The sequence below is a fragment of the Gadus macrocephalus genome, chromosome 15 (genome assembly GCF_031168955.1).
Source record: "Gadus macrocephalus chromosome 15, ASM3116895v1".
Lineage (NCBI taxonomy): Eukaryota > Metazoa > Chordata > Actinopteri > Gadiformes > Gadidae > Gadus > Gadus macrocephalus.
In genome coordinates this window covers 3,935,677-3,948,102 of record NC_082396.1, presented here as the reverse complement: position 1 = coordinate 3,948,102, position 12,426 = coordinate 3,935,677, and the positions used below count along the sequence as shown (strand labels likewise).

At 48.6% G+C, this 12,426-nt stretch overlaps 1 protein-coding gene across 13 annotated transcripts in view; it reads right to left on the bottom strand.

Annotated features, from left to right (window-relative positions):
* Positions 1 to 12,426, bottom strand: part of tacc2 (transforming, acidic coiled-coil containing protein 2) — a 54,001-nt gene that overhangs the window by 19,606 nt on the left and 21,969 nt on the right. For 11 of the 13 annotated variants that reach the window (XM_060073296.1, XM_060073297.1, XM_060073293.1 and 8 more), the window contains one exon: positions 8,569 to 8,895. The exons of 1 other annotated variant lie outside the window; for it this stretch is intronic. In XM_060073296.1, the coding sequence (XP_059929279.1) occupies positions 8,569 to 8,895 (327 nt within the window). Of the gene's footprint in view, positions 1 to 2,756; positions 2,913 to 8,568; positions 8,896 to 12,426 lie in introns of those variants that run through there. One more of the 13 variants, XM_060073306.1, reaches the window with a different exon arrangement.

Below are 12,426 nucleotides of genomic sequence, written 5' to 3'. Positions count from 1 at the left end.
AATAGTGTGGGCGAAGAAAGGGCACAGAGAGAGAGAGGGTGAGAGAGAGAGAGAAAGCAATAGACAGAGAAAATAGATAGTGAGAAAGCAGGAGCGAGAGATACACACATCTAATGGCAGCCTCTCGCAGCTTGGGAGGGAGCACTGCCTGGAGACAGACTCCGCAGTGGGGGGGGGGGAGGGGGAGAGCGCCAGTGAGAAAGAGAGAGAGCCAGAGAGAGCGCCAGAGAGAACGACAGAGAGAGCGCCAGAGAGAGAGAGAGAGAGAGAGAGAGAGAGAGAGAGAGAGAGAGAGAGAGAGAGAGAGAGAGAGAGAGAGAGAGACTGGTCTTTACTTTGAAGTAACATATACTTCAATGTACGCAGGTGTGAGTGTATGAAAAAGAAAAAAAAAAGGGAGGGACAAAAGGTAACAAAGGGATACAACACAAATATAGTTGTCTTCGTGTCACTCGAGGGGTGATGAACAAGAGGCAGTAAGAGAGCCATTATTAAGGATGAAGATAAAAAACAACAACGTAATAATACAAAATAAAACATAAAATAGCCTAATTTGCTGTTAGTCTTTCAGCAGCTATTCAATACGCAGGTCATATGTTCACACACACACACACACACACACACACACACACACACACACACACACACACACACACACACACACACACACACACACACACACACACACACACACACACACACACGTTTACCTCATCAACAGCAGGGATAGACATCATCCTTCAATGTCCTAAACTATTTATGAGTTCTCCTTGCCTGGCTGTCTCCCTCCTCTGGTCTTAATGTTTCTCTCACTCTTCTCGTCTCAATGTTTCCCTAAATCTCTCACTCCTCTGGTAGTAATGTTTCTCGACATCTCTCTCTCCACTCATCATTATGTTTCTCTACATCGCTCTCACTCCTCTCCTCTTAATTTATCTCTACATCTCTCTCCTTCTTTTTTTGCCTCCTAGCCATCTTCCGGTTGACTGTTAGTCAATAAAAATATGGAGGAACTATTTGCCTTGAAGCACTCAGTATCATGTATGCAAAACTACACAAACGTTTAATGTTGAACTGCATAAATAAACTGAATGAACCTTACAGTCCAGCAATGATGAATGTGGAATAAAAAGTCATGATTCTGATATGTCCTCATGTGTAATGTTTATTGGAAAACCCCAGTGTGGTCAAATGTTGTTGTAAGAATGTACATATTGTATATGGCAGGGACAAACCAACAGATGGCGCTGTTGGGATTCGTTTTAAAACCACACTACCTCGGATGGAACAGGCTGGAAATCACACAGAGTCTGTGATAATCATTTACAGTTCAAAGAGTCGAGAACAGCCTGAGAGAACAGTCCATCTTTTATGTATTATGATGCCAAAAGCCACCAATTCCAGATGTCTCTCCCACGCAAACTGAAACCAAAGAACACCAGACAGGTTGCAGGGCCAGTGATGTCACATCTGAGGGGAATTTGACATACAGGAAGATGAGGTAAAGGCAACAACCTGAGGAGAATAAAACATCTTGCACTCCCATCCATAAAGCAGAACCCTTCGAAATAAAATACCCAATACTTCCGGGGAGTATTGAGTTTACGGTAGAAGTCCTGACAGCATTGCATACCCAAATGTGGGAACGCACTGAATGCCATACTACTAACGGTTGGGAGGATAGCAGTGTGCAATAACTCCAGCTCGCAAGAGCAAACAGATGCTACTAATGTGTTCATGTTATATTTCCAGATGGCTTCATCAACACTGCTACCATCCTGGGTTCATTCACGCCTGCGTGACACTAGCATGGTGACAACACATGGACACATATTGCCATGTGTACCAAGCAGGACGGCCAAAACTGATCGAATACACATAAACATCCACCCCCAGACGCACAGACAAAAACTCAAGCCCAAACACGCACCCACGCACCCTGTCACTAACACACACAGCAATGTGACTCTCACATCCCCATGTGTCTTATCTGATATAAATAAAACAAAGTAGAGCACTCTCCCCCATCTCTCTCTTTCCCCTCTCCTCTCTCTCTCCTCTCTCTCCCCTCTCTCTCCATCTCTCACATCCTCCCCCCCCACCCCCCCTGCCGAGTGCTCTATTTTAGCACAGTCACCATCTCCTAGCCCCCGGCATGCTGAGCATGGCCTCCTGCATCCTGAACAGCACCACCACCGGCGGTGCTTCTCAAAGCCCCTTCCCCATCACCTCCTTCCCTCTTCTCCCCCTCCTCCCAGCCAGCCTCACCACAAAGGGAAACACGCACTGCTACCTCTGCCGTGTACTCATTCCTGCACACATGTGCCTCTCTGCACGTGCTGCCACGCTCACCGAGCGCTTGCCTTGCTCACACGATGGAGAGGTGACGAAAGCGTCTCCCGATTGCCTCATCATCATCATCATCCCCAGAGCTTTGACCCCGATAGAGGAGCGGACGGCTGGGTTAAGTGGAGCTGTGTGGCTAGTGTGCCTGGGAACAGCGATGTGGTCCATGTACAAAAACAAAAAACCCCTGCAATGGCCGCCACAACAGTGAAATCAAAACAAGCTTCCACCTTACCCTCTCCCCCCCCGACCTGTTCAAACCACCAACGCTACAAAAGAATATAAGGGGGCTGTTTCGTCCCATATTCGTCACATAATATATTCTATACACGTCTAATAGAATGGCCTGGTCTGAGCGGTTCGGTGGACACACTGGTCGTCATGCAGGAGGGACCAGAGGGGAGACTCACATGTGCTCCTGCTGCGAGGGGAAGGAGATTGGTCCATTCTCCTCCATGGACTCGTTGGCGCCCATTCTTGGCTAGCGTTCGCCTCCCGAACCCTCAACCCTCAATCAAAATCCTCCCTCCCTCCCTCGGGCTCCTTCGCCTGCTCGGCAACAGACACACACACGCACACACGGGCGCGCACACACACACACACACACACACACACACACACAGCCCCCCCTTCCCCTCCCACCACGCATCCACCTGCCCCTTCCAAAATGCCTTCTCCTCTCCAGGAGCACAACAAGGAGAGATGAAGTCACCGACGGAGGCTGCACCGTCGGCAGCGATGCACCGCAGTGCCGATAAAGAGAGTGTGGCTCCCGGTCCAGACAGGGTGTCCGTCCTGGATGAATCACGGACGCCTCTTCGTCATCCTAAGCAGCGTCCCCTGTGCTACTCATCCTCTCCTCTGCTGTACAGACGGGGATATTGGTTTTCACCCTCATCTCGCGGAGGCAGGTGAAAGGAAAAGAATCACGACCGGGAAAAATAATTCTAACGGTGCTAGAAATAGATCTCAGACGCTGGGGGGGGGAAATGAATTCAGTGGACCCAAAGAAACGGAGCAGCGCGTTCATAATTCCATCGCTTCTTCTGCTGCTGCTCTCCCTCGTCTGTGAGGAGAGAGATTGCGTGTGCATGCATGCGAGGTGCTCTGCTTCTGTGGCTGCTGCTGATGTCATTGAGCTGTGTTGCCGCTCTCTCTCGCTCTCTCTCTCTCGCTCTCTCTCTCTCCTCCCCCATCTCTCCACCACTCTCCCCCGACAACATCCTCCTGCGTCTTTAAAATGACAAGCAGCCTCTCTCTCTCTCTCTCTCTCTCTCTCTATCTCTCTCTCTCTTTATCTCTCTCTCTCTCTCTCTTTCTCTCTCTCAAGCCGGAAGACAGAAAGAAGGGACGAGGGAGCGTAACAATAGAAACCTCCCCAAAACACATCGATTAGCCGCGGATCATGTTCCCCTTGTGTTTACACCCCCTGTCTAAACCTCTGTCTCGTTCCCCCCCCCTCCCCCCAGTCTGGCGATGCCCCCTCTCACACAATAGAAGCTTCCAGCGCGCTGCGTGGCCCAGCAAGAGGTAAACAATAGAGCCTGTGGGACCATGCGTGATCGCCAGTGCGTGGATGTATGTCATTCAACCCAAGACCCATTATATTCCCCCCTACTGCCGCGTACCCTCCCCCCAACCACAACAACAGGGCCAGGCCAGCCTCTCCTCCAAACACACGCTAATACTAATACTAAATAATAACACTGAAAAAATCTCTAGATACTGTTTACTGTATAATATATCAATTTATTCTATAGATAGATATATATACACAATAGTATGCCCGTCTGTTGTTCTCATTTCATTGGACCCTCACCAGACTCTCTGTGGTTGTGTACATTTGAAACAAAAGAAAGTGCGCTGGTAGCTAATGACCCACAAATGCTCATCACACATTAAAATCTTCTTGTGGGGGAAGATGAGGAAGAGGAGGAGGGAGGAGGGGGGGTGATATCACGTATCACTGCACGGTCAGCATCTTTCAGAGAGCCATTACGAAAATGAGGTCTGTAGATCCCCCCCCCCCCCCCCACCCCACAAACCCGGGCCAGTCCCAGGGGGGCACCCACGACCGCTGCCGGGATCTGATCCACCGCCACTCAAATCAAACGCTGGAATCCGTCAAAAGACACCGGGGCAAGACCGTTCAACCTGTCCGTCTGTCTGTCACGCCAACGTCCACGGTGTGTTTGCCCGGTGACATTTACTACGGTGGAACCTGTATTTTAACCCCTAAGCTATTGTTTGCTTCCTCAGACACAGGGAGAGGAGCCTCTGGCATGAGGGCTGTCTGAAACATGAGTAGGCCAGTGCCACGGAATCCATTGTACACCCATGGGAAAGTGAGAAACAATAGTAAACCTAGACCCGGCATTGTCCTATACCCAGCATTTGGGGGGGGGGTTTTTAGGGAGAAAACCCCCTGGTGGATCTTTGTGGTTAGGGGTACATCCTTGACTGAAGATGTCATAAAATCGCTCACCTAATACATCATGACAGAGCACCAACAGAGAACCAAGGACAGATTTACAAAGCCTGTTTAAAAATGCACATTGAGGAAGAGATGGGTCAACATGAAGGCGAATAACATGGCTCCATTTACATGGCTCCACACAGAGTATTGACGTAGTGGTGCTCTCCAGGGGGGGCGGGGGGCCGTGCCAATCAATGTTTCCCAGCCCTGAGGGGACGACATCTATACAGGTCAGTCCGTCTCAGTGCATCACAATAGGGGAAGTGGTCCTAAACCCATGTCATTTAAAGGATTTGTGTCTTTACACACAAATTCGTAACCTGTGACTGGACATACACGTGGACATCCAGTCAATCATAGTGTATGCAAGAAATAATAACAAGACTGCAATAGGAACATAATCAATAAAAAAAATTGCTTAATAAGCAGAGTCTTTTTTTAATGAAGAATGCAAAAGTGTAATTAAAATACAAAGGGGTGTTGCTGCATCTTCTATGTGTGGTTCTCTACTCTCCTCACTGTGGCCTCTGGCGGTTATCAATAGTATGTTATATCGACACTGTGAAATCTGAATGTAATTGATTCAATACTACTTGTTTAAAAAAGCACAGCCTTAGGAGTTATAATCACTTCCATTCAAATTAGGATGAATCTCTACTGCTACAGCAAAGAGTGCTGCGCTGAAAGGGAACTCTCAGCCCTGGTAAAGAACGAAATAAAAAATTCACATCACTCAAGGCAGCAGGTCGAGATGACTATGCCGGCAGATTTTCCTGAAAGATTAATAAGTTGGCTCTGAGGGAATCTAGGTTGCGTGGCCCACATACCAGGAGCCCTGCGAGAGGGACGAAATGCTATATTGAATGTTAGCATTCTGGTACAGAAGAATTGGTTGAATCTGTATGAACATATAGGCCCTGCTGTATCTTGGGTTAGCGTGTTGACGTGTTCACACACATTTACACTCTTTCCATATCACCCCACTCCACCATCAGCAACCTGCCCAGCACTGACCTCACCATCTCTGACCATCTGGATATCACTCTGGACATGGACACGGACACACTACATTTTCTATCATTCCTCCGAACCGAAATCTACCGTACATGATGCACAATCTGCAGAGTCGGCATCCTCTTTCATCAGCCTCAAACCCCTCCCTGTTACATGATTTTACCCCGTGTTCCCCCTCTGTAAATAGACTTTGAGTACCTAGAAGAACCCTACACGAGTCAAATGTATTATTAAGGCAGAGCTTTGGTGAGAGCATGCGTTTTGCTGTACTCATGATCGAGTACAATACCCAGTTGTGGCAGAAACCAGAAAGGCAGTTCCACACCACGTTAATGTACCATTGCGGTTTAACCCAAATTAAGCAAACCTTGAATCTGAGTGCAACGTTCTGTGTTATTACACAGAATAGAGAAGCACTGCATCTCAACAACGGATGGTCACTAATAATCTCCTACCTCTACGTTCATATAGAGCGCTGCACTCGGATCCGGCAGCAGTAGGAAAGCCGAGAGAGATTTTCCTAAGAAGCTCTTGGGATTTGCATCTATGGCAGTTACTACACAACAAATTGTTATTCTCGATGTTATTCTCCTCTTCCTCCTCCCCCTACTCCGTCTTTAATTGCCGACGTCTGCTTTGGTTTAATTCAATCAGGACGGTTTGAGATGAATGAACATGATTTATTTAAGGAGTAAAGAGTGGCCTTGCGTGCGAGTTTCAGATCCAGTACCTACTATAAGTGGTAAGGACATGAGTGTACTTTACACGTCCAGGCATTGTACATTACGTTTGATTACAGCAGGACTGACGCAGTGCAGTGGATTCTCTTAATGCCCACTGCAATGATTAGAGTAAATTTTTTTAGCTATTAACAGATGTATAAAACACCCCCTAAAGTACATACAAAAACTGGAGCAAATCCAATGTTTCTTCATCTCAAGGCTACCTGAGGTCAACTTTGCATTGGCTCTGTTGTCAAACCGACAGGGGACTATGTAAATATTAAAACTTAACATAAAATGAATACAAATTTTAAAACTTAACATAAAGTAAATAGATGCGTAAGCAGAAGTACACATTATTACAGCGACTAATCAAACTGCTGCAGGTTGAATAATAATACAATGTGGCCGGTTGGCTCAGCCTGCCACTGCCATAATGATTATCACAATCTTTGGCTTATTCCATAAGCCAAATGGTCTTCAGTCAAAAGTGATCAATGTACACATGACAATATCAAAATAATGAATGATGAAGTAGTGGTTTATCTCCGTGTACAGACAGGGGCAGAGACAGTGTGTCCGTTGAATCCATAAGATCCAGAAAAGATGATACAGCGCCCTCTCCTGGATAAGAACAGCAACTGCACCTTGCAAAACTAAAAGTGGCTGAGTCATTCCATCAGTAAATAAAATACAGTATTATTCATGTAGTGATGACGGAACCCCGCGAAGTGATAAAAATATTGAAATGAAAAGAAGGGGCAAGTTAGAGCCTGCATGTAAATGTCAACATCTCGTCAAGTAGCAGCACTGATTGGGTTGTTGCTATTTCCACAGAGAGCACAAGGATTATGAGGCTACAACAACAATCGCAAAAAAGGAAGAGGGAATACAAGTGAGGCATTTGTGAGGACCGTCAGAAGATACCACACACACATGCTCCCGCTATGTTTCCAGATGACTTCGGCTACGCTCCCATTCAGGGTTCACTCAAGGCTGGCTACAATATTGGACCGCACACACACACACTATATGAAATATATAATTCACTCTCCGCTTGAGTTCATGCAATCATCTGCATAGCCTCGGAACATGTCTATGTATAGCAGCAATGTGGTCAGCAGCGACCCCAAACAAAACATGCTCTACTTCCGTGGTAAGCCCTGTCAAAATAAGAGCGTAAGGGAACCACTGGAACTACAGCATGCACAGAGCATAATGTTGGCGTTGGTATGAATGGAAGCTTACGACATTTCACTGACTAACCGATTTGTTTGTTATTGTTCTAGGTCTGCCAGGACCTGCAGTTGTGTCTGATAGGTGGGTTAACTTAGTAGTATGTCAAAGGAGGGCTTAACCAGCTGGGAGAGTTAGCCCTGGCAGAGCCTCAGAGGATAAGGACACAACTACTTTTCATCAAACAGGCTGAGGGGAGATTTGAACAGTGAAGGTGGCAGCCAGATCTGGGGAATTAGACCCAACCGCCCGCAGCAGCAAACACAAGAGTTCAGTCACACAAGTCAGGCTTTGAGCACATTCGAATAAACGGATGACATTAAAATCAAATGAACTGGAAGATGTGATAGAGACTTGAGATGAGGTCAAATGTATAATCTTCAGCGCAGGGCTGAAGGTCTTGTGAATGAACCACATTTTGTACAGCAAACATATTTCCCCATATTCTGGCTATAATCATATCAACAAAAGTAAAATCGAACACTAACAATTTAAAATACAGTTACATTAATTAACCATTAAGTCACATTAGTTAATGCAGTAATAAGCTTAATTGTAAAGCATTAGCATAGGTGTTAGGGTTAGAACATGAACACCATAAGTATCTGAGGGCAAGAGACGTGAGTAAGTCAGTAATACATGCGTATTACTGCATTAACCAACGTTAATAAGTGGCTAATTAATGCACACTTACTGTAAAGTGCAACAATCAAATCAAAGCGATGGCGACCCCTGTTGCATTATGGGATCTGCAGTCGCCGGTAGAGACCATACCTTGTGGGGGGGTGAGGTGCAGCAGGGCAGGGGTGTCCTTCCTGGGGAGCCGGTGGGGGGGCCGGTGCAGGGTCAAGGGGTGGCGGCGGGAAAGTGCTGGGGGATGCAGGGGGGGTCAGCGGGACGGCAGTGGGGGAGACGTGGGTCTCTGAGGGGGACGAGGGAGGCGTCGGGAAGTCGGTGTCGTCCCAACGCGGAAGAGGAGGAATGTCACGATGGACAGGAGGCTCTGGTGGAGGAGGAGGTGGAGGAAGAGGAGGAGGAGGGCTGCGAGGCAAGGAGGCAGAGGGGGAGTCACTTCTCTGGGGTTGTTCAGCAAGGGAGGGCCTGTGAAGGAGGAGGAGGAGGAGGAGGAGGAGGAGGAGGAGGAGGAGGAGGAGGAGGAGGAGGGAACAGCAGACGTCAGCGGACTAGCCTTGTGCAGTGAATACATTAACAACAACCGTACCACTTGGTCCTCGAGGGGAGTCTAAAAGTCTAGCGTTTAAACCAACAGCCTAGCAAACTTACCTTATAGCAGCGTCGGCTCGAGAGCGTTGCTCTAAAATGTTAATGTTAAACCCACCACGCTCAGCCGGTCGCTAAACATAGAACTGCTATTCCCGGGACTTTCACAACTTTTCTGTCGCGAATCTCCCACAGACGACGATGCAAGCATCCAACGCGTCGTCGATAAACTCACGCATTTCCTAATCCGGAACTCCCTGCACTGCGGTCGGGACTCTCTCCGTTTGGGCAGCGCTCTCCATCCAGTGAAAGCAAGGGGGAAAAATCTGGCGGCTTGACCAGCAGTCCCACTCTGTCTTCACCCGCCACCTGGCGAAGAGGATTTGGCCGCGGTCCAGCCTGCTCTTATCGGGAGCCACGCTGCTCTAATCTGACAGGCAAGGCACCGGCCGGCCTTCTGCAGCTGTTCCCCACTTGGGGCCAGTCCCTTGTTTGGGGTCTATAAATACCACGGCACTCTGCAGTGTGCCGAAGTGCAGCAGGCCCCACAATGGCCTGAGCTACCAGTCATAACAGCGGGAAGGCCGGCTGTACGTCTCCCTCCGTCTCTCCGTCTCTCCACCTCGCCCCACTTCTCCCTTCCAGCTCACTGCAGAGCAGACAGGAGGCCTCCAACTTTGTGCTGGCCCCAGCGAGACGTTGATAGCGTTTAATGAGGCGCTTCAGGGGAAATACGTTAATTTGAGGGCGTCTCGGCAGGTCCTTCGAGTTCTGGTTTGGCTGATTTGACTGAGCACACAACAATGTTGAAAGGGTTTCAAAAGGCCAAACCCGATGAAGGGTTGGTAAGGTTTAAGCCGGGTCGCTTGGAGATATCCATCACTTCTAAATGTATAGGAGCGCTCCAGGGCTTGGCCGGTCATATTTCGGGCCCAGCGCTCGGCTAAGCCATATGGCTGCATCTGTGACCGACATAGTGCAACTCAAGCAGCCTCAAAATAACAGCATGATAAATGTGGTCCGCAAAAGTTTCAACATGAAGCAACGCCAGTTTCACCCAGGAAGCATTTAACCTAAGAAAGTAGAACCCAGCGGAAGCAAAAGGCAAACCAAAAACAGTTTGAACCGAGAACAGAGGATAAAATAAAGATATGATTCAATAAAGAATATGTGTTTGGTGCAAGGCAGCCTGAAATCAGCCTGTCTGCCAGGCCTTGACTTGGCATTTATCAAACACACACACACACACCCACAACCACATCCACACACACACACCCACACCCACTAATCTGCTGGAAGCAGCTGTATGAAGTGCGACATTATGACCCAGAAGTGTTTAGAGATAAACAGTCAGTGTTTTAATAAGAGCGGCCTGACGGCATGTGGGTAAAGGGTTGTGCTAATGGACAGAAGCCCAGGAGCTTGAGCCGTCACGTCAACATGAAGACGCACAGAAACATCCGTCACTATCCCAAGTGAAACACTCATCCAAGTCAGCCCAAAGAGTCAGCAAATCTTGCCGGCTTATCTGTCAAAAACCTTGGAAAATATTACTAAGAGCTACTAAGCCGGGTGTGTATTACAAAGCTAGACATCTGGTCAGTTTGTGGTGGAGTGCGGGGTGCTGCGCTACATCCATTTACAACCCGCAACACATGACTCACAGAAGAATGACACGGAAAGACACACACACTCAAATCCCCTTCAAGGCCGGCTTGCTTCTTTAACAAAACCAAAACCTGAAAACGCTACTGTCCGACATGTCAGCACCGTTCAACCGACAAGCTGTCGTGTCGGTTTGAACGCAGACGTCAAGCCTCACCGCTTGAACTGTCCGCGTCGGGACACGCAGGGAGGGGGGGGGAACAGAGCGTGGACGGTTGAGGGTAACCTCCGTGCTAAGGCCAGAGTTTAAACAAACATGGGGGGGCACAAGTGGACGTCAGGAGGCCACAGTGAACATCCTGCACGCCGCGAGTCATGAATGAAGGGAGACGGCGGCGCAGTCCGGGAAGGAAGGGAAGGAAGGGGAAACACGCTGCGACTTGAAACCGCATTTCACAACACGCCACTTGGCTTTTCGCCGCTGCCTGTTTTCTTCCGTCCCCCCCCACTCGCACGCCCTCGTCGCCCTGCTTCCCTCGTTTCCTCCTCCCTCCCATCTGGTGAGGTCAGAGGAGTCAGAGTGGAATTAGCGACAGATACCTACGGTCCATCTGCCACAGAGTGTACCGTCAACACAAACACGCACGCACGCACACACACACACACACACACACACACACACACACACACACACACACACACACACACACACACACACACACACACACACACACACACACACACACACACACACACACACACACACCCCATCAACAGTCATTTCAAACATCAACTCACCCGGCGGTCAGCCACAGAGGAATCCACCAGACAACTTCAGAACTAAGCGATGGAAAAGCGCCCCCTTTAGCGGTAGATCCACTTAAAACACCAGAGCCCACTCAACCAAACCTCACTCTGTCGGCCTCTCTCTCCCTCTCTCTCGGTCTCTCCCTCTGACTGAGCCTCTCTCGCTCACACGGGCACATGCGCCGCTGTTTCTCTGAGCTCCGGCGTTTGCTCCACCATGTCTGCTGTGTTGGTGTGTGTGTGTGTGTGTGACTGAGTAAGTGTGTGTGTGTGTCAGATTCCCGAATTCCTGCTGCTGCTGCTGCTGCAGCACACTGGGGAGGAGCGACAGCTAGAACAGCCTCACTAGGGGGGCGGGGTGAAGGAACACACACACACACACACAAGCGCGCACTTACAGACGCACACTAACACACACCCACACATGACCATGCAAACACATTCCTCTCGTTCCCTTTCATTCAGGGAAGACATCTCTCTCTCCCCCTTCTCTCTGACACACACACACACACACACACACACACACACACACACACACACACACACACACACACACACACACACACACACACACACACACACACACACACACACACACACACACACACACACACACACTATTCACACAATGTTATTCAAGTACAATACATGATGTTCAATGATGAATGGTCATGTCTTTCTGTAGTAACTATGCCACGCACACAGACTATTAATAATAGTCGTGTATGGCGATATACTCCTATTCAGTGTCTTTCTGTGGTAACTCTGGACGTATACATTTGCTTGTGACAACACACACCAACTATTAATAATATACATGTGTGGCGCAAGTGATAGTCTCATTCCTCCTGCGTCTCTCTGTGGTTTGTGGTTACTCTGTCTTCGCCAGGACTGAGAGAGCATGTGTTGGGATTGACAGACAGCATTTGCTGTCAGGGTTCTCTTTGGTGTGTGTGTGCGCATGTGCGTGTGCGCGTGGTGACAGTAAAGACAGCGTCA